The sequence below is a fragment of the Phaethon aethereus genome (assembly GCF_964289735.1).
Source record: "Phaethon aethereus genome assembly, chromosome: 4".
In the NCBI taxonomy this organism is placed as follows: domain Eukaryota; kingdom Metazoa; phylum Chordata; class Aves; order Phaethontiformes; family Phaethontidae; genus Phaethon; species Phaethon aethereus.
In genome coordinates, this window is record NC_138578.1 from 51,822,968 (window position 1) to 51,848,131 (window position 25,164).

The following is a 25,164-nucleotide window of genomic DNA, read 5'->3' on the forward strand; positions in this document are numbered from 1 at the left end:
TTCCAGTCACTTCATGCCTACTGACCTGTGCTGCAGGAGTGGTGATTACAATTTACTACTGAGGCATCCAAATCCCATTAGTCATTTAATTTAATACCATTATGCATTAGATGATGGTGACTTGTTTTAACTTTGGTTGTCTTTGGCTTTAATAAGATAGGGACTATCTAATGGAAAACAGGATGGATTCTTACTTTGGCATCAATCTGGGTTTTTTTTTTTTCCCCACACTTGAACTGTAGGTTTATGTGGAAAATTTGCATACGCAGGGAGTGAAGAACCCCTGAAGTTTGATGTATTTGCTTTAAAGTTCAGCAGCTTTGCCTAAAGCATATGGATACAGCTATCTGTGGTTAACTTTTGAAGGGAATGACTCTTGGAAGAACTTTGATGGGTTTTTGTTTTGAAGTAACTTTTTAGCTGTGGATCAAAGCAAGTTTTTAGAGGCTTCTAAATGTGTGCCTACAGTAGAAGTTTTAGTTCCAATTGGGATGCGCTTTGAAGTGACTGCTGAGCATCCCATATGCTGTGCTGTGCTTTGCTTCCTGTCAGAGCTTGGACTCCTTTTGGAAGAAGCTAAACCCAAAGATGCATAATAGGTGTGCGCTTCGTGTCCCAGCTGCTAATGAGCACACAGTCTGCAGCACCAGGCTGAGTTTGCCTAAGCCCTAGTCTAAAATTCTCATGGGGCATCTGATTTTAAGCAATTCTACTCTTCAGTTTTCTTCCTGTAAGAAAAGCTTTTCACAAAAGCCACTCATCGGCATGAAACTAAGATTATGCTTTATTCTGTGTGAAAACTCTTGGTCTGATCAATGTGATCTGTTGAGTTGATTAACAGCTGGAGAGTTGTCTGTGCATCATTCAGTTTCCATGGCAAAATTAGATTGAGTTTCCATTAAGGAGTGATTTAAGTGGTGAATTGTAGAGATTATGAAAATAGTAATTTCTTCTTATGTGTAGGAACATTACTTGTAAACTGCAGAGCCTGAAATCTGAATGTGTTTCCAAAGTGGACATCTTTAATTGCTTTTGCAAAAATAAGTGTGCAGGCACAGTTCCAGCTGTCTAGACATGCACCTTTTTGTTCAGTGACAAGAGTTCTCCTTCCAGGCCTCTGCTCTTCCCAAGCCATTTAAAATATATTGTTGTTTGAGTAGGTTTGTCATCAGAAATGCAATATCAAAAACTGTTATATTTGATCTTTCTTTTTTTAATTCACTTGTCTGACTCCAAAAGCCAAAAATACGAGTGTTCCAGGAACATGATGTTCTGTCACTTCTCTTTCTCTTTCTTTCTTTCTTTTTTTTTTTTTTTTTTTTTTTACTTTAAGCATTTAATCCCCATGCTCATTGAAACTAGGCAAGAAGGATCTTTGGGATGGAAGAAAATAGGTCTGGAATATATTCGGAGTATTTGAGGCTTTTTCCCATATGAATTTGGGGATGACCTGTAACCTCAGACATCCAAGAACTTGCTATAATCATATCTGACTGGTTACTCCAAGAATAGTTCATCCCTTCACACAGGAAATGAAGCGAAAGTATCAGGAAGTCAGCACTGAGCAAGGAGCTTCTGACTAAACTCAAACATAGAAAGGAAGTGTATGAAAGACAGAAGGAGGGACAGGTGACACTGTCTTAAGCGTGTGGATTAAGGAAGCCTAGTCTATCTGGAGTTGAATCTGGTGAAGGACAAGAAAAGCTTCTACAAGGACATCAGGAGTAGAGAGAGAGAGAAAATGAATGAGTGCCCTCTGACTGCTGAATGGAGGCAGGAGACCTACTTGACAAAGCACATGGAAAAGGCCAAGGTACTCAATGCAGCCTTTGCTTTGTTTTTTACTTGTAAGACTTGCCTTCGGGAATCACAGGTTTCTGAGATGCCTAGGAAAGTCTGGAATGAGGAAGGCTTTTCCTTGACGGAGGAGGATCAGCCTAGGAACATTTAAACAAATTGGACATAAAGAAGTTCAGATGACCTGATAGGGATGCACCCACAAGTGCTGAGGGAGCTGACTGATGTCATTGTGCGGCTCTTCTCCTTATCTTTAAAAGGTCAAGGTGGTAAGGGTAGCTTCCTGAGGAATGGAAGAGAACAGATGTCACTCCTGCCTTAAAGAAGGGCAAGGAGGATGCAGGGAACTGCAGGCTGGTCAGCCTTACCTTGGTGCCTGGAAACGTGATGGAGAAGATAATCGTAGAAACCGTTTCCAAACAGAGTAGGTAAGAAAGTGATTGGTAGTAGTCAGCTTAGATTTATGAAGGGGAAATAATGTCTGACCAGCTTGCTGTATTTTGCCCTCTTTTGAGCAGGTATACTGGACTAGGTGATCACCACAGGTCCCTTCCAATGCTAACTCTTCTGTGATATTGGAGCAGACTTCTGTAGACTGCACTGGATTCTTTTGTCTGAAATAGATGAGGCGTGAGTATGGGTGTTTTCCACCCAGAAGGTACATATGCTTATTGGTCACCCAGAGGATAATTCATGCAGTGAAGAGTGGTTACTTCATGTTGTATAGCATGGACTAGCAGAAATAACGCGTGCAGACAGCCTGTTTTGTGTAAGGTCCATGCTTTCCCCCCTCATGTAGGCTTTTGCTCTTGCAATGTTGTGCTTTGCTGGAAGAACAGAGGTGTGGTTGATTCCACTTTCAGGTAATGGGGCATGTTAAACTCTTGAAGCAAAAGGAGACAGTGTGCCTTGGAACCGGTTATTGTTCATCTGGTTTTCTTTAGTTTAAAATTACTGTATCAAAGATAATTTCACTAGTATTGCTTGAAATGTGGGAGCCTAAACAATGCAGAGAGCAAACAATGGGTTGGAGTAGCGTCTTAAGAAGATGATTAGTCACAGTGGGAGAAGCTGGTTGATAGCAAGTATGTTCAGCTGTACATAAATCCAGTTGAGAGTTACTTCTGCTGGGTTACAAGTTGTGTTTCTGTTAATTACACAGCACTGATGGTATTAATTTTCTTGCTGGGTTAGTAACCTTAAACGCTACTTGAAGTAACAGGGTATACTTCAGAACAAAAGTTACAGAATCAAACCTGTCTTTTGAGGTGTCCTTGTCATAGAAACCAACATGACAGATGTACAATTTTGTAGTATTTTCATTTCATAGTTGCAAGTAAAATTTCCTACCTTACAAGTATTAAGAAATCTTGCATTTAATTGTGTTGGCTGAATGTTCTTAAGTGGTAGTACTTGTTCAGCTCTGTAAAACTCTTTTGTGTAATCCTTTTGCAGTTAGTTAGCCCTTCACCTATTTTTCTAAGCAAATCAGCTGGCAAAGTGCTAGTCTGATATGCTTTGACCAGATTCTTCTAGATATTCCACATGAGGAGGGCTTAATGCTTGAGTACCGAACTTACTTATTTGAAGGTATTTGATGTTATGTGGGATTTTGATTTAGAGAAGTGATAAAGCCAGATACAGAAAACGCAACAGAAACACATTATAGCAATTGTATGTACAGCTGAATCACAATACGAATATCATTCCCTTTACTGATGTCTATAGCATGCTCACCGTCATGGTGCTGGGTGACCCCAGTCACCAGGAAGGAGCACCTACATGGGTTGAAGCCAGCTCAAGCCCGTTGCTCTCATCAAAGTTGATTTTGCTGGGTTTTGCTGGGTGGTCAGTTTTCATACTGTTGGGCTGAGCCATATACACACTTCCCCATGTTGGTGTGGCTGGCTCAGGAAAAGAATTCTATTGATTAATTTAGGGAAAGCCATCTACATAACTAGCTGACAGACTCGCCTAACACAGTTGGTTATCTACAGCAAAGGATACCTCTGGTCTCCTTGGTGTTGAGATCAGGTCACATTCTTTGACAGCTGTGGTCACTTCCTGCATTCTTTTCTGAGCTTCGTGAGATTTTTATGTAACACCACCAAGTCAGTGATGGCAAAGAAAGCCAAAAGCCTCCAGTATTTGTTTGACTACCACACATTGTTTGTAGAGTTTGAACAAAATAATAAAACCCAATTGTTTTATGTAGAGTAAAACACATAGGTTGTCTTAGCGTACTTTCCCATTCACACTGAAGTTCTTTTTCTGGTATTTCTGAACTTTAGTGTACCTTGGTTGGTTTACAGGAGAGATTGTTTTGGTGTTTTCTTCCCTCTTGCCTGACTAGGTATGGTAGAGAAATGTGGAGGATTCTTCTGTGTTATTTTAGCAGTCTTGGGTTGGGAATGAAATGTGCTCATTGATGCCAACTGTGAAGATCTGATTTCTGCAGAGATTCATCTTGTCCTTTTTCTGCCAGCACAGATGAGATTTTTTTTCTGTCTCTGCTAAAGTGGGAGCATTGTCTTGCCTGTGTGTGCTCTTCCCTGTGCTCATGAGATACTGCCTCAACTAACTGCATTGGATGATGTGAGGAAAATAGATGAAGGGAGGAGAGGGGAAGCTTTCCCTTCTCTGTGCATCAGGTAGAAATTGGCAACAGCTGAACTTTTTGAGCTGCACTACAGAGAACATGCTTTATCTCTTACAGGGTAGCAAAGCAGAGCTATGGTTGTAGTTGGCAGTATCTTTTATTTACCTTTCATCATATAATAGCTGAGCTTTGCAAGCTCCCCCTTCTCCTTTGTTCTTGTCCCTCTGCATGCTCTGGAGTCTATCTGTAGTATCTATGGTAGTGTTTTATATGAAAGTTTATTGCTAGTGTGCTTCTGTCACCACTAAGCTACTGATTTTCTGTTGCATCTGTTTGAACTACTGGCTGGTTTAATCTCCGATATGATAGAGGAAATAACTGGAAATAGGTTCCTGTTGGTCAGGCTGTAACACAATTTGTGTATCTTGTACTTTGTCTTTAACTGGGGCTCCTTCTTATGTGAAATGAGAATTACTCTATTTTCAGAAGAAAAAAAGGAAAACTGCTTCATAAAACGATGACTGTCAGGAAGTGTTGGGTCTGTTCCAGTTATGCCAGTCAGGTAAACTGTGAGCATGCAGGAGGTGGGAAAGGGGATATGGCTTACAGCATGCTCTTCCAACTGCTGCAATCAAAACTGTTGGGCCCATCTGCTTGAGAAGATTAGAGTGATCTAGGATGAAGCATGTAATCATTGCCCCAAATACTGGAAACTACACAGCCAGATTTCAGGATCTGAGTTACTGTATTTCAGGGATGGGTGCCATTAGGAAAACTTGGAGAAGTGAAGGAATTCTCCATCTAGAATAAAGTTTGGGAGTGAGAGAGATAAAGAGGATGTAGATATTGATTGTACATTTCAAATGAAAGACTCTCCAATCTGGACTTCCCCGTCTCTTCCCCTTCCCTGCCATAAAAGAACGACTGTAAAAAAAATTTAAAAAGGAAACAACTGAAAAACTGTGGAGGGAAAGTAGGTGAGGCTTGCCTTAGGTTATGTCAGATGCCACTTGCTCAAAATTTCACCCCAGAAGGCTGCTGCTTTTCCTGTCCTCTTACCAGGTCACTGGTGAACAAGTGATAGCTGCAAGTGCAGTGGCAATAAAGATACCCCACCACCCACAGAGCATAGCAGCATGTTCTTTTTTAAATCTTGTTTTGGATGAGAATGTTTGTGTATGGTTCAATACAAATTTTTATGGAAGGGTTTTAAATAAAAGATGGGAAAAGCTCAGAGCATATACTGTGGGTTATGTCTGAACTGGAACAGGTGAAAGCTGTTTTCATCTTTACATAACTGTTCCTGCGTTTTTAGAGGCCCCTGCATAGACAGTCTCATTCCTCTGCAGCAGAGGCGGATCCAACACTTTCCTAGGGGAGACCGTTAGCAAAGTGCAAAGAGTGGAAAGTCGGGCAGATGGGAAGAATCTGGAGAACCCTCATGAAGCAAAGCTGGTGTGGGTGACAACCCTGGTAAGTAACATACTTCCCTTCCTTGCACCTCTTTAGTTCTATGAAGCCAGGTACGTTTAAGAACCCCCTCTTTTTTAGGATGAAATTCCACCTCTTTGACCTTCAACAGTATCCAAAGGAGTGAAGGGGGTGTTTGCTCTGCCAGCATGAATACAGGGATTGTTTCACCCATGAAAGACCAAAAAGGATTTGGTTCCCTCCTGACCTGTTTCACAGTGTAGGTGCTTTGTGAGGTGCTAGGGCTCTAGCAGCTAACCTGGGGAGGGAAAACTTACCTATAAAAACAAAAGATTGCTGGTGAGGGGTGGGATGGGTACAGCATCTGTGGTGTTAATGAAGCCATAGTAGAGATGAGCTGCTGTTCAGGTACGCTGTCAGGAAAACTGAAGGTAGTGTGTCAGTGACTACTCTGTACATGGCTTGCAGAACATGAAGCATTTATTTGAGCAATACATTAACAAGTGGCAAAGTTATACACTAAATTTATGTAGCAATACTGCCCACCAGCACATCAGTCAACTGAATCAGTGCAAGAACTCTGTCCAAATAATGACTAACAACAGCTACAGCATACCATGCACTAAAACAAACTTGCTTCCTGCAACCTTTCTGAAGTCTTGCTTGAAGACCCTGATTTTACATACACAAACAGTTAAAAATAATTAGCAGTGTTTCATTAATTACCTGCCCACAGTTGTAGGCCACTAAAGAGCTTTCAATCTGCAACTTAAACTGGACAGTGTTTTTTCCTTCAAGTTAAAGAATTAAAGTGCATAACAGTAGCTGTGTTTAATTGCTCAGTGGGAGGAGCTCACCAACATGTAGGTGTTCCATTTTCTGCACAAAAATAGTTCTCTGTGAAGACTTTGAGCACTCCGCCACCAGTACATCAACTGACATAGAACGTGTGGACCACTTCTGATGCAGACACGTATTGGATTTGCCTTAACCTACAAATTAAGGAAGCTTCTTATGCATATGGGGAGCTATGATTCATATGACTGTTTACATATATACAAAATAAATTTAACTGTTGTTATTAGGGTCTCAGGCTCACCTGAGGAGTCTGTAGAACTCGTTCAATTTCCAGTGAAGCCTGAAATTCAGTCACACCACTAGACAAATATCAGGGCTATTATTTTCTTTTTAGCAAAAAAGTATATTAGTAACTGTACAGTAGGTAAAAAGCAGTCTTTAAAAAAAATACAGAAATTACACAAAAGGCTGTAGTAAAGTGCCTAGCAAGAATATAAAGAACAGGAGAATCAGTACAACCAGACAAACAATATTGCATCCTTGCTCCCCTTACCTCTTCACATATTCTCCTGCATGTACTGTAACAGCATTGATGCTCAATGACAATATGTCAAAAAGGCAATTTTCACTTCACTATATAAAGTATTAGAGAGCTTAAAGGCAAGAATATAGTCATGTCAGAAATTATACTTTGGAGCATGATCAGCTCACTTTTGTCCATACTCTATGCAGTGAGAACTGACAGGAACCTTCAACAACCTGCTGACAGTGCTCTTCACAGAGACACAGCTCATACCCATCCTGAGAGCAGCTGTGGCTACAGCCTCTGGCTCAGATCTGCTGAACATTTACCTCTGGGCTACCATCATTTCTCCTTCTCCTCCCTTCATCAGCATGTGTTTCCCATGCCTCCATCAGTTTTCTGCTACTCTGGCTACATCAAAGCTGCAGATTGTTTAGGGCTATTGTGCTTTCTAAGTGTGACTTGAGAGACATGGAGAAGCCAGGCATTTCTCCATCCCATATCCCTGTCCTTTCTCTGCATTGATCACCAGCCTTACTGAGAGCTCTGAGAGTCCTGGATGCTGTCACGGATGCTGACATTTGTATTAAGAGAGCTCTATTTCTGTTGTGGGTTTTGCTGGGGAAGAAATCTGTACTTTGTCTTTATGTAAAAATATGCAGCAAGTAACACTAAAGCTCAATTTCAACTTTTTACTTGGTATTTTTCAAATCCTTGCTCCATGACAAACCACCCTGTGACTAACTGCATAAAAAACACAACTATACAGATAGAGAACTTGCAGTGGTTAAAAATATATTTTCCCTCTCCCCCTTATCCCTTGACAAGTTAGCCTTTGAACAAACACCAACATGAGGTAAGCTGACAGAACAACACAGAATAAATAGCTGTGAAAAACTTTTGGTTGCTAGATGTCTGCAGGCATCATGTAAACTGTATGCTACGTTCATGCTAGTTTAAAAAAAGGTGTTCTACATCAAGGGATCCATACTCTGGCACTTCTGGTAAGAAACAGACTGGTAAAATATTGAGATGAAAAAAAAAGTAGTAGTAAAATAAATGCAATTTTCCTCACTCAAAGCCACATTTGTGCTCCAACTTCTATCACTTAAGTTGTAAACCCAGGAAAGACAAATTTTAAAGCTACCTGCCTGTGGAAGAGTTAGTAAGATTTTTGCTTTTAGAAATCTGTCACTCAGTCCTGCTGCCAGTTTTCTAAACAAACAACTGGCATCTTTACACTGTGAACCAACCTGCTAAGTGACTCAGGTTTGGTAACACAAGTACTTTCTGTTTCAACTAAGCTTTAGTCTGAGAGGTTTTAACTTTTTTTGACTAGTCTTTTTATCTAGCCATCTAGAAAGCATAACTAAGTTCCTCCTAAAGTTGTTTTCATAACAACAATTTGCATTTAAATGTAAACACTGATACCATAAATGTAGTGTATAGAAAAGGCACAAGACAATTAGATTTGCGTTGCTGAAACTTCCTTGACCTTAAAGTTGATAATGCATCTTTTATATCCTGGCTGGTAAACTCTGATCCCAAGAAAGCTGCTAGCTCCTAACTTAACTGAAGGGGGTTTCCTATGTGCAGCAGCTTGGCTTTGTGGTATTGCAATCAAACATCTGTTGTCCTGCAAATATCACAGGTTAGAACAGTACATCTCCTTGATTGTACATAATATTTGTTAAGTTATGCAGTAAGAAAGGTAGTGTCTTAAAGAACAAGTGAAAAAAGAAATCTGAGACAACTACTGATTAATTCCAAAAAACTAGGATTTTGAAAAAGACACCAGCCCTCAGGAATACAGGTTGGTAAAAAGCCTTTTGGATCAAAGTTAAGTACTAACATTTGTTTCCTGAGGGGTTAACAGGTCCAAATGGGACAACAGAATCCCCATTTCATAGCACTGTCCTGTGTAGCTCCCATCAAAATCCCCAGCTGGCCAGCTTCATTTATGTGTTACTCATCTGAATGCTGGCTTTTTATCACTCTACTTATCAGTGACCCACTGTAGCATTCAATGTAACAAAGATTTTTTTCCCCCCTCTGCAACTTTTCAAACTATTGGTAGTGCAGAGCTGAGGGAAAATGGAGCTTTTGCAATAATGTGTTCCAAAAATAGTCACTTTGCTCGAGTCTCCTTATCTTCGAAAATTTCTTAAGCACTCAAAAGAAAATACAGTCCACCAAGCCACTAAACCTATTCCTAATCAACACTGCCTGTTTTCCCAATTCATAAAGCCAGTAGTGCAACAATTGCATTGGAAAGTCAGCTATTAATAGCAATTTGAATCAACAGGTGAATTTTCAAAACCAAGGCAAGAACACGGACTGATACGTAAATAGGTCACATTTTTCTCGTGCTGAATATTGAAGTAAAACCGGCCATTGAATTTTTACAATAGTAAATTCAGACCTTTTTTTTTCATTTCCTAATACTCAGAATCATCCCTCACTGTTCAAAAACAGTAATTTTAAGTTGAAACATTCTTTATATGGTTCAGAAGTAGTATGTTTAGTTTCATGTTTCAAGCAGTGACATGGAGACAGCTAATCATCTGTCAGTCTGTTTTCTGAGCACATCCACACAGGAGCAGCTGGCCAACAGGGCTGATATTTGGAAGAATGCATCCTCCTTCCAATGACAGCTTTTTGGTGAACTGGAACAGAACATTAATCACAAAATACATTAGAATTGAAGAATACTTAAAAATTAAGCTATTGCAACAGGTTTCACCTTTTCAAAGTAGAAAGTGAACAACAGCTGAATGAAAATTCCCCACTGAAGAGGAATACAGTAAGACTGTTCATAGTTACATTATTAATCCACTTCAGGATGACAGTGATTAAAAACTGACTACATAGCAAGCCACTGTTTATAAAACGAAGAGAGCTATTTTTACAGTACTTCCAGGTACCAGCTTCATTAAAAAAATTCTCTGTTACATTAGTGCCACATCTGGCATGCTCAGTAATTAGTCCTCTGATTAACTATAAAGGATTACTGGATATTGAACATATCCTTAGTTGGGACAGAAGTTCAAATTACTAACACCCTGGCAGGGGCTGTGGGCTGTATTTTTCATGTCAAGGATGAAATTAGTTGGTTTTGTTATTGTGACTTCAGCATCTTTAATAAAGTATTGTATTCACTCCCTAGGAACAAATAAACTCAAATACTGACAATAAAGTAATGAAGTTAAATGCAAAATCGCTAAAAAAAGAAGAATATGTAAAAATGTTTTTATATATGGGCTCTTATTCTAGCAACTCTATGTCAGCCATACATATATACACAACATACACACATACACACAGAGTAATTAGCTTTTTTGTTACACCTCTAGAAACTCTCTTAGAGAAGTTATGCACATAGAAATATCTCAGACAGAGCTAAGGGTATAATCAAACTTGCACTTATATTCATGCCAGAAATATTACCAGTCCTTAGCTACTGCCCTTTAAAGATGTGCATGCATTGGTCTGAGGCAAAACTGACTTCCAGGAGCCTCTTCATGTAGCTTTACACTTACTCTTTGGAACATAACCTCCTCTGAAGGTGGTCCCTCTTTAAAAAGCTGCACCTCAAAATGGATGCTCACAAAAAGAAGAAACAAAAACCCCTCAAACAAACAACCAAACCTCCCAAAACCCAGGGGGTGGGGTAATCTGACTGTAAACACAAATCTAATTGTAAAAGAAAAAAACCCAACCAAAAAAGAGCATGAGATGTTTATCAAGCTAAACAGCTTGAAAAGAACACTTTCAGCATCTTGAGAACAATCACAGACTGTGTTTGACATTCAGAATAATCTGAATGACCAAGTTCCAATAAAATGTACATGCTGTTGAAAGAAAGATTAGAGTTTAAACATTATTACTTCAGTAAATAAAGTATTAGGACTTTTGAAAGTAGACCTCCAACGTGACAAAACTAGTTGCAATTAATGAGATTTCTGTAACATCCAGAAATCTGTTTCTTTAAAGCCTGTCTCCAATATTTTACTCTTGAGTAGTGATGACATGTAAGACATTAACTGAAGTTGAATAATTTATTCTTTTCCTGAAGCTATTGTTTTGTTGAAACAACTGATGGATTAAACAGGGCAGAAGCATGTCACTTTACATTTTTAATGATGGGACAGAAATGAGATTTTTAGATTCTATTAAAAAAAAACCTACATAGAGTAGTCAAAATTGCAGCTACCAGCTGAGTTTCATTCACTCCTCTCTAACTCCTTTCATTTGACACCCACATTTTCAACACTAACACTTCACACCATCACCAAATCTGTAGATGTACCTATATCTGGAACCATCTGTGTCTTCATTCACAACTTAACACAAAACCAGAATGTAATGGTCAAGAATCTTCTAGTTTCTCTGATGAATCCAACTGAGCTTCTGGGATCTTTTTGGTACAAGCTACAGGCTACCTGTTGTATTTGCACACCTAGCACTTTTATAATCTGCCTTGACAGTGCAATACCATGCTTGATGGGCCTAGTAAGAATCACTGCAGTTCTCTGATGGCTTTCCATGCCTTCCACTTCCTCCAGGAGTGACCAAGGATGGCCATGACCACATGTCCAGAAGTCACGACACACACAAATGAAGGACATCCACTTGAAATACTTTTTCAGGATGACTGAAAGGGTGCTTCCAAGAGCAGAGATGGAAATGACCTCGCTGGAATGACTCCTCCAATGTTGTTGACAATAGTAAATTATTTGGTATGCTGAAATTCTTAGGGTTGGAGTCAAATTTTTTATCCAGCTTTAAATATGAAATAGTTGATTTCCGTAAGCTTTTGTGGGGTTAGAAATCTTCAAATACTAAAGTGAATATGGTGATCCAGTACTTAAAGGGGGCCTACTAGAAAGATGGGGACAGACTTTTTAGCAGGGCCTGTAGCGATAGGACAAGGGGTAATGGTTTTAAATTAAAAGGGGGCAGATTTAGCCTAGATATAAAGGAAGAAATTTTTCCCAATGAGGGTGGTAAAACATTGGCAGAGGTTGCCCAGAGAGGTGGTAGGTGCCCCATCCCTGGAAACATCCAAGGTCAGGTTGGACGGGGCTCTGAGCAACCTGATCTAGTTGAAGATCACAGAATCACAGAATGGTAGGGGTTGGAAGGGACCTCTGAAGATCATCTGGTCCAACCCCGCCTGCCAAGGCAGGATCACCCAGGGCAGGTTGCGCAGGAACGTGTCCAGTCGGGTTTTGAAGGTCTCCAGAGAAGGAGACTCCACAGCCTCTCTGGGCAGCCTGTGCCAGTGCTCCGTCACTCTCACAGTAAGGAAGTTTTCCCTCCTGTTGAGGTGGAACTTCCTGTGCTGCAGTTTGTGCCCATTGCCCTTCATCCTACCACTGGGCACTACTGAAAAGAGACTGGCTCCATCCTCCTGACAGCCACCCTTCAGATATTTATAGGCATTGATAAGGTCCTCTCTCAGCCTTCTCTTCTCCAGACTAAACAGTCTCAGGTCTCTCAGTCTTTCCTCATACGAGAGATGTCCCTGCACATTGCTGGGGGATTGGACTAGACAACCTTAAAAGGTCCCTTCCAACCTGAAGATTCTATATCAGTTATGTTCATTCCTCCAACCCAATTATTATTAAGGTGTCCTCCTCATATGTATATAATAGAATTTACTAGCTGCTTCTCAAACCTGCATTGAGAAGTCCATATTGCAAGATATCAATGCAAGAAATAAATGAAAAAAATCTGAGCTGTTTTTGACAATAGGTGACAATGCTCAGGAAGTCATATGGACACCTTTTGTCTTCAGTAGGCAGCACTTTTAAAATCACTGAACAAGATGCTCAGTACCTGGCATAGAAGAACAAGCTGCTAATAGTTTTACATATTTTTTTTCATTATCTGATAGACCTTTACCTGCTTTAATAGACCAAGCTTTGCATTCAGTGTTAAGAACTAACTTCATTTTCAAACATAGTTTTACAAAGATCTGCTGGACAGCAGATCACAATTTCATTCTCTTTCTCAAGAAAGGGAATAATAATAGTAATATTTTTGAATACTACCTAAAAGCAATGGGTATAAAGGTTAATATTTTGCAAACATGACTCATCAAGAAATCAGGGGTTTAGTTTAAAACTATGAATTCACGTGCTACTACCTCATAGTAAAAAAAACATTAAAGAAAACAGATAGGAATTGCTTTAGTAATTTTCTTTTGTGATTCTTCAAGTTGTAAGGAATCACAGAATAGCATATTAAGTACACAGAATATTAACATACCTTTCCTTATATGTTCAGATGTTTCTTTTATGGGAAACTAGGTTTCATTTTCCATGGTTAATGCAGGATTGCTCATACCTTTAAAGACAAAAAACTGTATTTCCATGGGAAAAGGTTTCATGCCTCTTTCAGCAAATAATACAGCCTTTAATTATCAATCACCTTAACGTCATTCCACTATTACCAAGTCTATTCCTGTCCTGTGTCCATTACATGGCTTTTCACTAGTTGCAACAAGGTATCACATTCTGATATAAGCAACTCTGTTCCCAAAAGTATTATCAGGCTCAGCTGAAAAGATAATTAGCACCTACTAGTGTTAGTGTTCTCAGTATCTCTTGGTCAGATTGAGCTGCTGCGCCCTTTGCAATTAGATACATGGAACCTCCTACAAACACGCATTTAAAATAAGCTTCATGAATGCTCCTTCATGCACACAAAAACCAAGTAAACCTTGGTAATTTTTGCTCTATATCCTCCAGAACTAGTTTACTACAAAATGAATCATTGCAGCATGAATGAATTACTGACCAACTTTGTCCTTTTCAGCCTTTCCACTTGTTTCTGACCAAGACAGTGTATCTGTAAGAAGGTGGCTCTGGGAGTCACGCAACGGCTTTGCAGGAAACAGGTGGTTCTCACTGTAATGCCAATAAAAAGAACATTGTAGTAAATTGCAGTCATTTTTCATCATCTTACCACACATTACAAACAGTTTGTTGTGCGTAGTATTTTCCCTACCTTACCTTGCTGCTTTTCTGATGAGTCGCTACACTTTTATCATTACATACATTACACCGTAGCTGTCACAGACGCAAGCACAATCTAAAAAGCAACTCACTAGCACAAAACAGGGAAACATTCAGATTTTTAATTTGGCAGATATTATGTATTAATACATGTGCTTCAGTTCCAAATACATTCTAATCATATTCACTCCCACTATAACCATCCCGACATGATAAATAGTGGAGAGAACATCTCCAAAACCTCTTGCCTAATATAAGCTATGGACTGGGATAAGATTTAAAACATGAATAAACAGATAGCTGAAATGTAATGTATTTATGAATAAAAGATTGTCAATACAATTCCATTATCATTTCTTAGTCACATATTCAAGTCTACTATACTTATCACACACTTCGTTACATAAATGTCGCTAAAGAGTTAAAATATGAAATACTAATCTATTATATTTATTTAGTTTAAGGAACATCTTCTGCATACTTTTCACACTTTAAAGATGTCATGGCCATGAAGGATATGGATTAAGAAAATGTCTCCTATTATCAGCAGAAATAAAAACACGTGCATTTAATACACAGCTTCTTGTGCTTCAGCACAAGTGCCAAGATCTGGGATTCCCTTACGCAAAGCATCTTTTCACCAGATACGAAGCAGCAGGCCTCCCCCAAAAGCCTCACAAGGCTGTATCACAGGCAGACCTAATGAACTGTCTCATATGTATGCAGAACAGAATGCTACGGATTCTGTTTAGGCAGGTGTGGAAAATTCAGGTCCTGGGATGCTACTGAACTGAGACAAACCTGTTTCCATAAATTTAATTACAATTGTGAGGATTGGCTGAATTACAATTTAGCTGTTTGAAATCTGACTTGTATTTATTACTAGGATACTCTTCATTTGCTTACCACTTTTAAGTATCTTGTACATGGTTCTATGTATATGTGCACAGGAAAAAAGTCAAATATCAACTATTCAAAATGAGTAACAAAAAGCAGATTACTTTCTGGATGTTGAATTAAGACCACCAGGTGTGGAAGCTTGCTCAGGATCCTGATTAACAAGGCAAGTTGGGAAGGAGCAACCATCCCCTAGACTGAAAAATTTAGAATTAGTCTCATACATACAAAAAACCCCTCAAACTTCAAAGAACTGTTTTTTCGAAAGTAAGTATTACTGTATCTTATTTAAAAAAAACTAACCAACCCCCCCAACCCTGTGGATCCTTATTATTGAACAGTTTCAACAAATGAAGCATTGAAAATTGTGCATACCTTGAAAATACAGGCACCAACCAGTATTTCTTCTCATCACCAAACACCTGCCTTAGGTTTTTGCTGAAGCCCAAGCTAAAGCCATTCTTGTCTGTTCTATGACGAAAAATGGGAGCTCTGAATACCTCTTAAAAGAAAAAAAATCAATTAGATTTCTTCACAAGATAGCACGTTTTGAGTTTCACAGTGGTAGTTAGGCAATCACACTGATATCATCATCCAAGAGGAAAGGCCGTACCACCCAAATGACTGGGAAAGCCAGTCCACTCATGAAAGCCAAAGTCGGTGCTATGCAGTCACTGTGTGCCGAGGATCACAGAATCACTAAGGTTGGAAAGGACCTTCAAGATCATCAAGTCCAACCATTAATCCACTAGTTAGTTGGGAGAAAAGACCAACACCCTTGTCGCCACAACCCCCTCTCAGATAGTTGTAGATCGCGATAAGGTCTCCCCTCAGCCTCCTCTTCTCCAGACTGAACAACCCCAGTTCCCTCAGCCACTCCTCATAAGACTTGTGCTCCAGACCCCTCACCAGCTTCGTTGCCCTTCTCTGGACACGCTCCAGCACCTCAGCATCCTTCTTGTAGTGAGGGGCCCAAAACTGAACACATGATTCAAGGTGTGGCCTCACCAGTGCCGAGTACAGGGGCACAATCACTTCCCTCCTCCTGCTGGCCACACTCTTTCTGATACAGGCCAGGATGCTGTTGGCCTTCTTGGCCACCTGGGCACACTGCCAGCTCATGTTCAGCCGGCTGCCAACCAGCACCCCCAGGTCCTTTTCTGCCGGGCAGCTCTCCAGCCACTCCTCCCCAAGCCTGTAGCGTTGCATGGGGTTGTTGTGACGCAAGTGCAGGACCCTGCAATTGGCCTTATTAAACCTCATACAGTTGACCTCTGCCCATCAATCCAGCCTGTCCAGATCCCTCTGCAAAGCCCTCCTACCCTCCAGCAGATCAACACTCCCACCCAACTTGCTGTCATCTGCAAACTTACTGAGGGAGCACTCGATCCCCTCATCCAGGTCATCAATAAAGATATTGAACAAGACCGGCCCCAGAACCGAGCCCTGGGGAACACCGCTTGTGACTGGCCGCCAGCTGGATTTAACACCATTCACCACAACTCTCTGGGCTCGTCCATCCAGCCAGTTCCTCACCCAGCGAAGAGTAAACCCATCCAAGCCATGAGCCGCCAGCTTCTCCAGGAGAATGCTGTGGGAGACACTGTCAAAGGCTTTACTAAAGTCCAGGTAGACAAAGTCCACAGTCTTTCCCTCATCCACTAGGCGGGTCACCTGGTCATAGAAGGAGATCAGGTTGGTCAAGCAGGACCTGCCTTTCATGAACCCATGCTGGCTGGGCTTGATCCCTTGGTTGTCCTGCACATGTCCTGTGAGCGCTCTCAAGACGAACCGCTCCATGATCTTCCCTGGTACGGAGGTCAGGCTGACAGGCCTGTTGTTCCCAGGATGCTCCTTCCGGCCTTTCTTGTAGATGGGCGTCACATTGGCAAGCCTCCAGTCTTCTGGGACCTCCCCTGTTAACCAGGACTGCTGATAAATGATGGAGAGTGGCTTGGAAAGCTCCTCTGCCAGCTCTCTCAGTACTCTCGGGTGGATCCCTTCAGGTCCCATAGACTTGTGGGTGGCCAGGTGGTTTAACATGTCCTTAACTGCTTCCTCCTGGATTATGGGCGGGTTATTGTGCTCTCCATCCCCATCTTCCAGCTCAGGGGGCTGAATACCCTGCGGATACCTGGACTGGCTATTAAAGACTGAGGCAAAGAAGGCATTAAGTACCTCAACCTTGTCCTCGTCCTTGGAGACAATGTTCCCTGCCATATCCAGTAAGGGATAGAGATTCTCCTTGCCTCTCTTTGTTGTTAATATATTTGTAGAAGCATTTTTTACTATCCTTTACAACTGTGGCCAGACTGAGCTCTAGCTGGGCTTTTGCCTTTCTAATTTTGTCCCTGCTTGACCTAATGAGATCCTTGTACTCTAAGTGAGTTGCCTGCCCCTTCTTCCAGAGGTGATAGACTCTCTTTTCCCTGAGTCCCAGCAAAATCTCCCTGTCCAGCCAGGCCGGTCGCCTTCCCTGCCAGCTCTTCTTACGGCACATGGGGACCGCCTGCTCCTGCGCCTTTAAGATTTCCTTTTTGAAGACTGTCCAGCCTTCCTGGACCCCTTTGTCCTTCAGGACTGTCTCCCAAGGGACTCTCTCAACCAGTGACCTGAACAGGCCAAAGTCTGTTTGGACAAAGATGTCCTATGGCTGAGGAAGGATGGAAGTTTCCTCCACTCTCCTCCCTAATCAAGGCTGAGAAGTGTGAGGAACCCACTTTTTAAGAAGGAGTGATATGTTACATGAAGTTTTCAGCATGTGACTATACCACAGAGAGTGTTCGAGAAAGAAAAACCTAAACAAAGGGTTTACTACAGAAAGAGTAATGGAAAGGAAGAAAAGCTTAACCCACTTTAGTAGTAAGACTAGCTTTTCATACCCTGGCATATGAAAATATTGTGTGTTTTTTCAGTTGCATAAAGAAAGCACTTTACTTGTAGACCCAGATTATTCCCCACAGATGTCCAACGTAAATTTCCAGAGAAGAGAGCTACATACAGCTTCAAGGGTTGCAAAGTGCCTGAAGCAGAAAACTCATTCACTTTCCACCAGTGACTGATAGCCATTCAGTTCCCCTAATTGCCTATATATTGGTAGGCAAACTATGTCCTGATGTCCTGACAGTACAGCTCACACAAATGATTCTGGAACCATGCACAGATCATCCTTCTGCAGTAAATCCTTAGCTATGAACTCCTGGAAATGACCTTCAATATGTAGCATGCATTAGTTACAAGGATACCCTTTCAGATGCCCATGGCAGGCTAACAGGTCCCAGGATGATTTAAGCACAATCACCCTTGAAGCTGTTATGGCTTCTATTGCATGCTCAGGGTTTCACACATCAAGCAATTTCCCAAAGTAAAATGGGAAGAAGAGACAAACTGATCTGTTTGAGTAGCTTAAGTGTACAGAAAACATGGTATATTACCTGCATGGAATTCAATTTGTTTTAAAAAAAATGAAATACTGAATTACAAGCGTACTGCATTACGGTTACCTTTGAAAAAAATTTTTTTTCACTAAAATGGTAAGAACAGTTTATAAACAGAATACTTAATTACTTCTGTTCATTTAAGCATCATTAATAAAACTTTTCTCCACTTACAGCTAGAATGACCAAATTTTTTCTGATACTAATTTCAAAGTAGGTTATTTTTCAGAATGCTAAAGAAACCCACAAACCCTAGAGAAATCTCGAAGTAAACAACAAGTCTTCCTCCAAAGTTTTCCATTAATCATCTACATATTAGTAAATCTGAAGAGAACTGGAAAAATCAAGTCAATTCATAGGCTTACTCTAATTCAGCTTATATCAACAGAAAAGCATTCAGAGATTTAGAAACTTTAATGAATATATTGCAAATTGGTATTATTACAGTCCAGGATATAGTATATAACAGGCACTTGAATCTTGTGCACCTCCTGTTATTTATTTCTTTTTAAGACTTGTAACCAAACATGCATCCAGGTGGTGGGAAATCCTGATTTAACACTGATATTCAATGCAGTTATAATATATACACTCCCCTAGTAAAGGCACCTTTTCTTTGAGGCTTTTAAAATTAACTCATAACACAGAGTCCTTTCTATGCATCTGTGACTATGGGCTAGACAGGACTCACAACTGTGAAACCGCCCTCCAGATCTCTGTGTTCATTTGCTACTAAATACAGAAGCACTGCCTTAAAGTCTGTTCTTCCATATCAGATCATTCTCTGACATTGGCTCTTTGTGCCCATTCATGTTGATCAAAACTAGCAACACCAGGGCCACTATAAGCCTGCCTTCCAGATTTTTTTTTCCTCTCCTTACCTCCAGTAAGGGGCAAAGTTTTGGAATTACTAACGACGTCTTTCAGAGCTTTTAAACAAAACTGTAACCAAACTGAACCGAGAAACTTCAGTTCTGCAGGGGGCATGGGTGGGAACGCTGGAGCCACTGCCCTGACTGAGACACCACATCAGAGGACTCTGACCTGGGTGCTGGGAACACCAAACAAGAAGCCCTTGCGTGTGCATCCCTTACTGCAGCTAACATTTATTACAAAGCAATCGTGATTTTATTTATTTCTTTTTTCTTTATTCAGTTTCTGTTAACAAGCTGTGGCTGGGAAGATGTGCGGGGAAGAGGATAAGTTCATTAATAGCTTGGCCCCTTGGGGCAGGAGGAAAAGCATCAGAATTTCCAGTGAGCAGTAGAACGGAGGAGTCAGTACTGGACGTTGCCAGACCTGGGCAATGTCAAACCAGGACTGAAGTACCCTGTATAGAATTGCCCACTTTTTCCATTACCCCCATACATACACTATACATCTATTATTTACTTTTTTGCTGCCAAACACAGAAGCATTAAATCCACTTACCTAACGTAGACTTATTCTTGCTGACAAGCCAACAATGATACCCAAAGAGAGAAGACAGACTGACAGAAAACATAGCCGCAGCAAAGAATAAAAACATGATGTGAAACTTGGCTTGAGTATCAGGAAGGCCATTCTAAAAATTTTAAAAAATTGTGCTGTTAGAATGGGGGAAATAGCCATTTAATTTGATTATTAATACTCCTCTATTGAGCCAAATCAAATTAAGTGCAAACACAAACGTACCATGCATCAAGAGTCTGAATAAATGAATTATACACCTTCTACATATGGACAGCCATGCAATTAGGTTGTTGACAGTATCTAAGTTAAAGAAATGGGACCTTTCTTGAGAAAGTGTAAATACTGACAACAAGAACCTGCGATTTGGATCTGAACTGCGAAGTGTCTTTCAGAGAAGAATAATTAATCTTTACAAAAATTGTCTTGTTTAAATTAGCCTTTTCAGAACAGTTACATTATAGCATAAATATTGCAAATCTAAGAAGGTAATATCCTAAGTTGTGAACCTAGATAATCATAATTAAAATACTAGAAAATGTCCCTGAAGCCTTTTCATAGCATAGCATTAAAAGAAGTTAACAAAACCTATATATAATACAAATTCCCTTGTAAAATATTTTCTAAATAATTAATAATTGCATACTTGTTCTACACAGCTTCAAAATAACGTAGGAATAACCAAAATTTTCATGAACTATGATAAACAGAAAAAAAATAGATGGCTATGAATATTAGATAAACTTTTGTACCTCGTATTAGGAGATACTAGATTACAATGTAAAGCCTCCAATCTCAGACTTCTCACACAGTGGTAACTTCATATGCTTAAAGACAGTATGTATATTACAGTACTTACTGTCCAAAACTTGATAAAATACTGTAAATCCGTTGCAGCAATGAAAAGGCAATACAGTAGAGAGTAAGCCAAGAAGAGAAGAAAAAATTTGTAATTGGAGAATCCTACACAGTTGTTCACCCTGATAAAAAAAGTAAAAACAAAAATGGAATGTAAAGAAAAAGTTACATTCTTTGCTTTCATCCAGTTTAGAATTAAACTAATTTAATCTAAAAAAGTTGATATCAATATGTAAACCAAGTTTTGCTTCCTATCTGTAATGCCTCAAGCTACTGAAATGTATTAGCTTCAAGTCCCAAATTTGTGTAGAAATTCTAACCAAAACAACAACCCCAAAGAACTTTACCAGGTAATACCACTTTCAACAGTTTACTGAAATTCAGTTTTGACTTATGGTATGAAATCTTCTCCCAGCACATCCGAAGTAAATGCGACTGCAGTTACAGTTACTTTTTTAGTTTGTAGGGAAGTTTAAGTACGTATCAACTGGGACAGTGACAAGCCAAGATTTTGAATCTCAGTTGAGTTTTGTGAGAATAAAAACAGTCTCATTTAATCCACACCCTGCTTCATAAATCATTCTGCGTATCAGTGTAAGCTTTATTAATAAGATTCTCAAACTTAGGCCTATTCACAGGAGATCCCTAAAAGTATTTATTTATATAAAATAATGAGGGAAATACTATTATTGAGTAAACAGAAAATGTCATGTGACAACGTGGCAGCAAATAAAAAAGAGGAGGAACATTTAAATATGCATCCAAATGTTAAAATAAATCTCATTTTAACATTTTTACTTATGGGCTTCAAGCTCATCTGTTTCCCATTTTTAAAGAATTTATACATGATAATGAGCATCAGCAGTGTACACATGAATATACACTATCAGCGAGACACAATGAGGATACATATAATACCATAGCAGCTTCCCACTATAAGCAATATATTAAGTACTATGAATTTTGGAGTTCTATTAAACACGTATTGATGTTACATCCACCAAATGAAAAATTAATTAAGAGTGCTGCCCATGTACAGTTTATTGGTAAGCAGCTTCCTTTTCCTTTTATTTGGTTGCATTAAGAAACTAAACCAAAGTTATCATTGCACTGCTAACTTTGACATAACTCACCATATGAGTAAAAAAAATATTTCCATATGCTTTCTTAACTAATTGATATTGCTGTCAGAAAGAGCACCTAATTAAGAGAAGACTACATCCATGAAAGCACTTGTATCTTGAAAAATAATTCTCAAGAAACAAGAAGGCATGGCAAATCTCAACTTCAGCTTCTTCTAGAAGTACAGGACAAGCTATTGCAACTATTCTCTTCTTTAGGGAGACAGTGATGGTAACAGCAGGATACATAGTAATCAGAATAGAGTAAAATCTTAAAATACCAAATAAACTTTTACTGTACACTACTGTTACCCATCCTCACAGTGGATAAGGGTTTTCGTTGTTTTGTTATTGTTTTTGTTTTTACAAAACATGCCACCCTGGCTAAACATTAAATTTAGCATCGCCATTTAAGCAAGAACTAAGCATCTATATTAACTACAGTTAAGAAGGACTCACGAGAGATTGTTCTGATTAAAAAAAACAAAACAGAAGATATGTTTCTAAGCTCATCATGATTCTTATTGGAAAGTAAATTTTCAGTTCTCCACAGTGAAGTGTCTTCTTCACTTAGTATGTCAAAGTTAGTAATTCCATGATAAACTGCAAGCAATTCAGATGCAATGTTTCTATGATAACCCTAATTTACTTTCATGGTATTTCTTTTACGACAGTTTTTACTTTATGATACTGTTTAGTGAGAAAAGAAATATCAAGTGAAATGTTATTCACCAGAGATTAAATTTCTTGAATCAAAGACAGATTTCTTTCTTCTTGTTCTTTTGCACTACTGCATATAGTACACACATAAAAAAAACCACCAAGCACCCCTGTCATAAATTATCCCACTCCCCACAGTTTTGACAAAGCCCCAGACGGAAGAGTTCTTATTGAAAGAGAATAGTCCATCAAAAGGTGACAGAGAAAGTAAACACCATGGGTTTGTGATTATGCTATTTGAACATGTAGTAACAAATCATAAGACCCAAAAATGGTGGTTAGATTTAAAGCCTAACATCTTGAGGAAGAGTAAAACTGATAAAGGTACAGACAGCTTGCTAAATAATGGTGTGCTATTGCAGTGAAACATTTATACAAAAGAACATTCCAGGTTAAAATTTGGATTACAGGTAACATTTAAAACAATTAATTTTGGAGTACAAAAAGAAGAAATATCCCTTCTATCTCAAGAGTTACTTTACTGAAAATGCCAGGCAAAAAAAACCCCAACAACTTAAAAGGCACTCTCAAACTGGGTATGTTTTTGTTGTTTGGATACCAAGACTCTGCAAACAGGTAAAATAAGCAAGTGCTACTGAGGAAAATAAGAGTTTCATTTTCTAGAAGACTATGCCCTAGTGAAATGCCACGTCACTGCCCCTTTACAGAACACTTAAGTGCTCAGTTTATGGTTTGTTATTTGATACAGCAGATTTTTATTCTGAAGTTGAAGTTTACATGAAGGACATTTTCATGTACTATCCTAAGGCAGGACAACTCAAAAAATCCCAAACAGACCATAAAGCTTATGAGAAGTCTGTATAATACTGAATAATAATAGTAATATTGAGACTTTTCACTGATATTTTGTCAGGAACAGCCTGAATTTGTTCCACATTCAAGGGTTTCATCTGTTTGTGTTTTGTTTGTTTGTTTTAAGAAGCACACTACTAACACAAAGCATCATCAAGTTTCACTTGCTGATATCCCTACAGCAAAAAAATGTGCAGGAAGTAACTCTACCTGATATTGTTGAAAATTTCTTTCAGTTTTACCTACCATGCAGATGCAAAATAAGGGGAGAGTCTTAAATCATATTGCATTATGTCCGAGGCTGTAATCAGGACAAAGAGAAAGAGGAAGAGTCCAGCACCCCTCCCTCCCACAGGACAGTCTCTCCTCTGCCCAGGAATTTGATGTAAGAAGGTCAAACCAGCTGCTTAGAACCATCTACCATTCAGTTTGTTCAATGCAGGAGATTCTTCTTTTCTGATTGGTTTCATGTGATGAAGAACTGCCATCTACCACTCAATCCTCTTAACTTGGACCTTACTAAACAATTATCTTTAATTATTTCCATGAGATACCTGCCAAACTGACATAAAATTAATTACACATCCTGACTACCCAGTGGTTCCAAGGACTGCTGAGAAAAGACAGGAAAACAAAACCACTGTGCAGGCTGACATGGCAGCAAATGGAGGGAGTGTGGGAAGGAGTGGGGAGAAAAAAATGAAAGAAAACAAAGAACCCGTAAAAATAAAAGAGATGATTTGCTGTTTGCAGCAAGTCCACTCAAGCTGTCCTGGGAGCTTCAGTAAGGGGAAAAAGGCACAGTCGTTTGTGTTGGTTTTTAACCTAGGGTAGTATTTCATCATTCAATGCAACTAGGACACAGTAATAATCAAACTCAAAGCCCATAAAGAAAAGATGCAATTCTTAAAAGAAGTTTTCTTACTGACCAGAAGTCTACCTCATCCTAACTGTAAAAACATGGAGGTACCTAACTCAAAGGTCCAAGAAAAATGATATATGAACTCTTTTCCTAGTTGTGAGGTGTGGAAAGAGGACATACATCAAATAACTCCAATAGTCCTGCAAGACCAGTAACTTCATGTAAGTATCTAAGTCTAGGAATAGTGAAGCATCACCTTCATAACAGGTCCCTGAAGAGTTTATTTTACCAAATCAGAAAGTAAGAACAGAAAGGCAATACTACACTCACCAAGGACAATGATGATCCATTTTCAAAATGCATCTTAAAAAAACCCAACAGAATTCCAAGAATCGCAAAAGGCAAAAGAAAAACAAAGTCAGAAGCAGTTACATGTCAGACTGAAATTACTCACATACATATTAAGAATTACCCGTATGTACTATTGGTTACCTAATCTACTTAACAAAGATGTCTATTTAAATTCACATAATACAGTTTACCTACAAGTAAACTGTAGGTAACCCAAACCTAAAATGTTTGTTCTGTCAAGAGCTTAGTGATTTAAGAAAATGCAATCTATAGCTTCAACTTCAGGATTTGTTTCTCATTCTGAATAGGTTTTTCAACTATTATTTATTCTCTGACAGAGACTTAGAACCTGGGCTAATTCAATTATTATATACTTAGTGATGCAACTAAATATATTTCCAAGTACATGATTTGCTTTTATAGAAGTATATGCAGATGCACAGGAGGTTTTTAAGAACTTACCTTGTATGAAAAATCCCAAACATT

At 39.3% G+C, this 25,164-nt stretch overlaps 1 protein-coding gene across 1 annotated transcript in view; it reads right to left on the reverse strand.

The window, feature by feature from the left end:
* Positions 1-13,458: 13,458 nt before the first annotated feature.
* The window catches only part of ZDHHC2 (zDHHC palmitoyltransferase 2), a gene marked incomplete at its 3' end in the record, with an annotated part of 30,798 nt that continues 19,092 nt past the window's right edge, over positions 13,459-25,164 (reverse strand). The window contains exons 6-12 of the mRNA XM_081999026.1: positions 24,658-24,690; positions 20,813-20,933; positions 19,936-20,068; positions 15,443-15,569; positions 15,172-15,264; positions 13,953-14,062; positions 13,459-13,499 (exon numbers count right to left, since the gene is read on the reverse strand). Of these exons, the coding sequence (XP_081855152.1) occupies positions 13,459-13,499; positions 13,953-14,062; positions 15,172-15,264; positions 15,443-15,569; positions 19,936-20,068; positions 20,813-20,933; positions 24,658-24,690 (658 nt within the window). The remainder of the gene's footprint in view (positions 13,500-13,952; positions 14,063-15,171; positions 15,265-15,442; positions 15,570-19,935; positions 20,069-20,812; positions 20,934-24,657; positions 24,691-25,164) is intronic.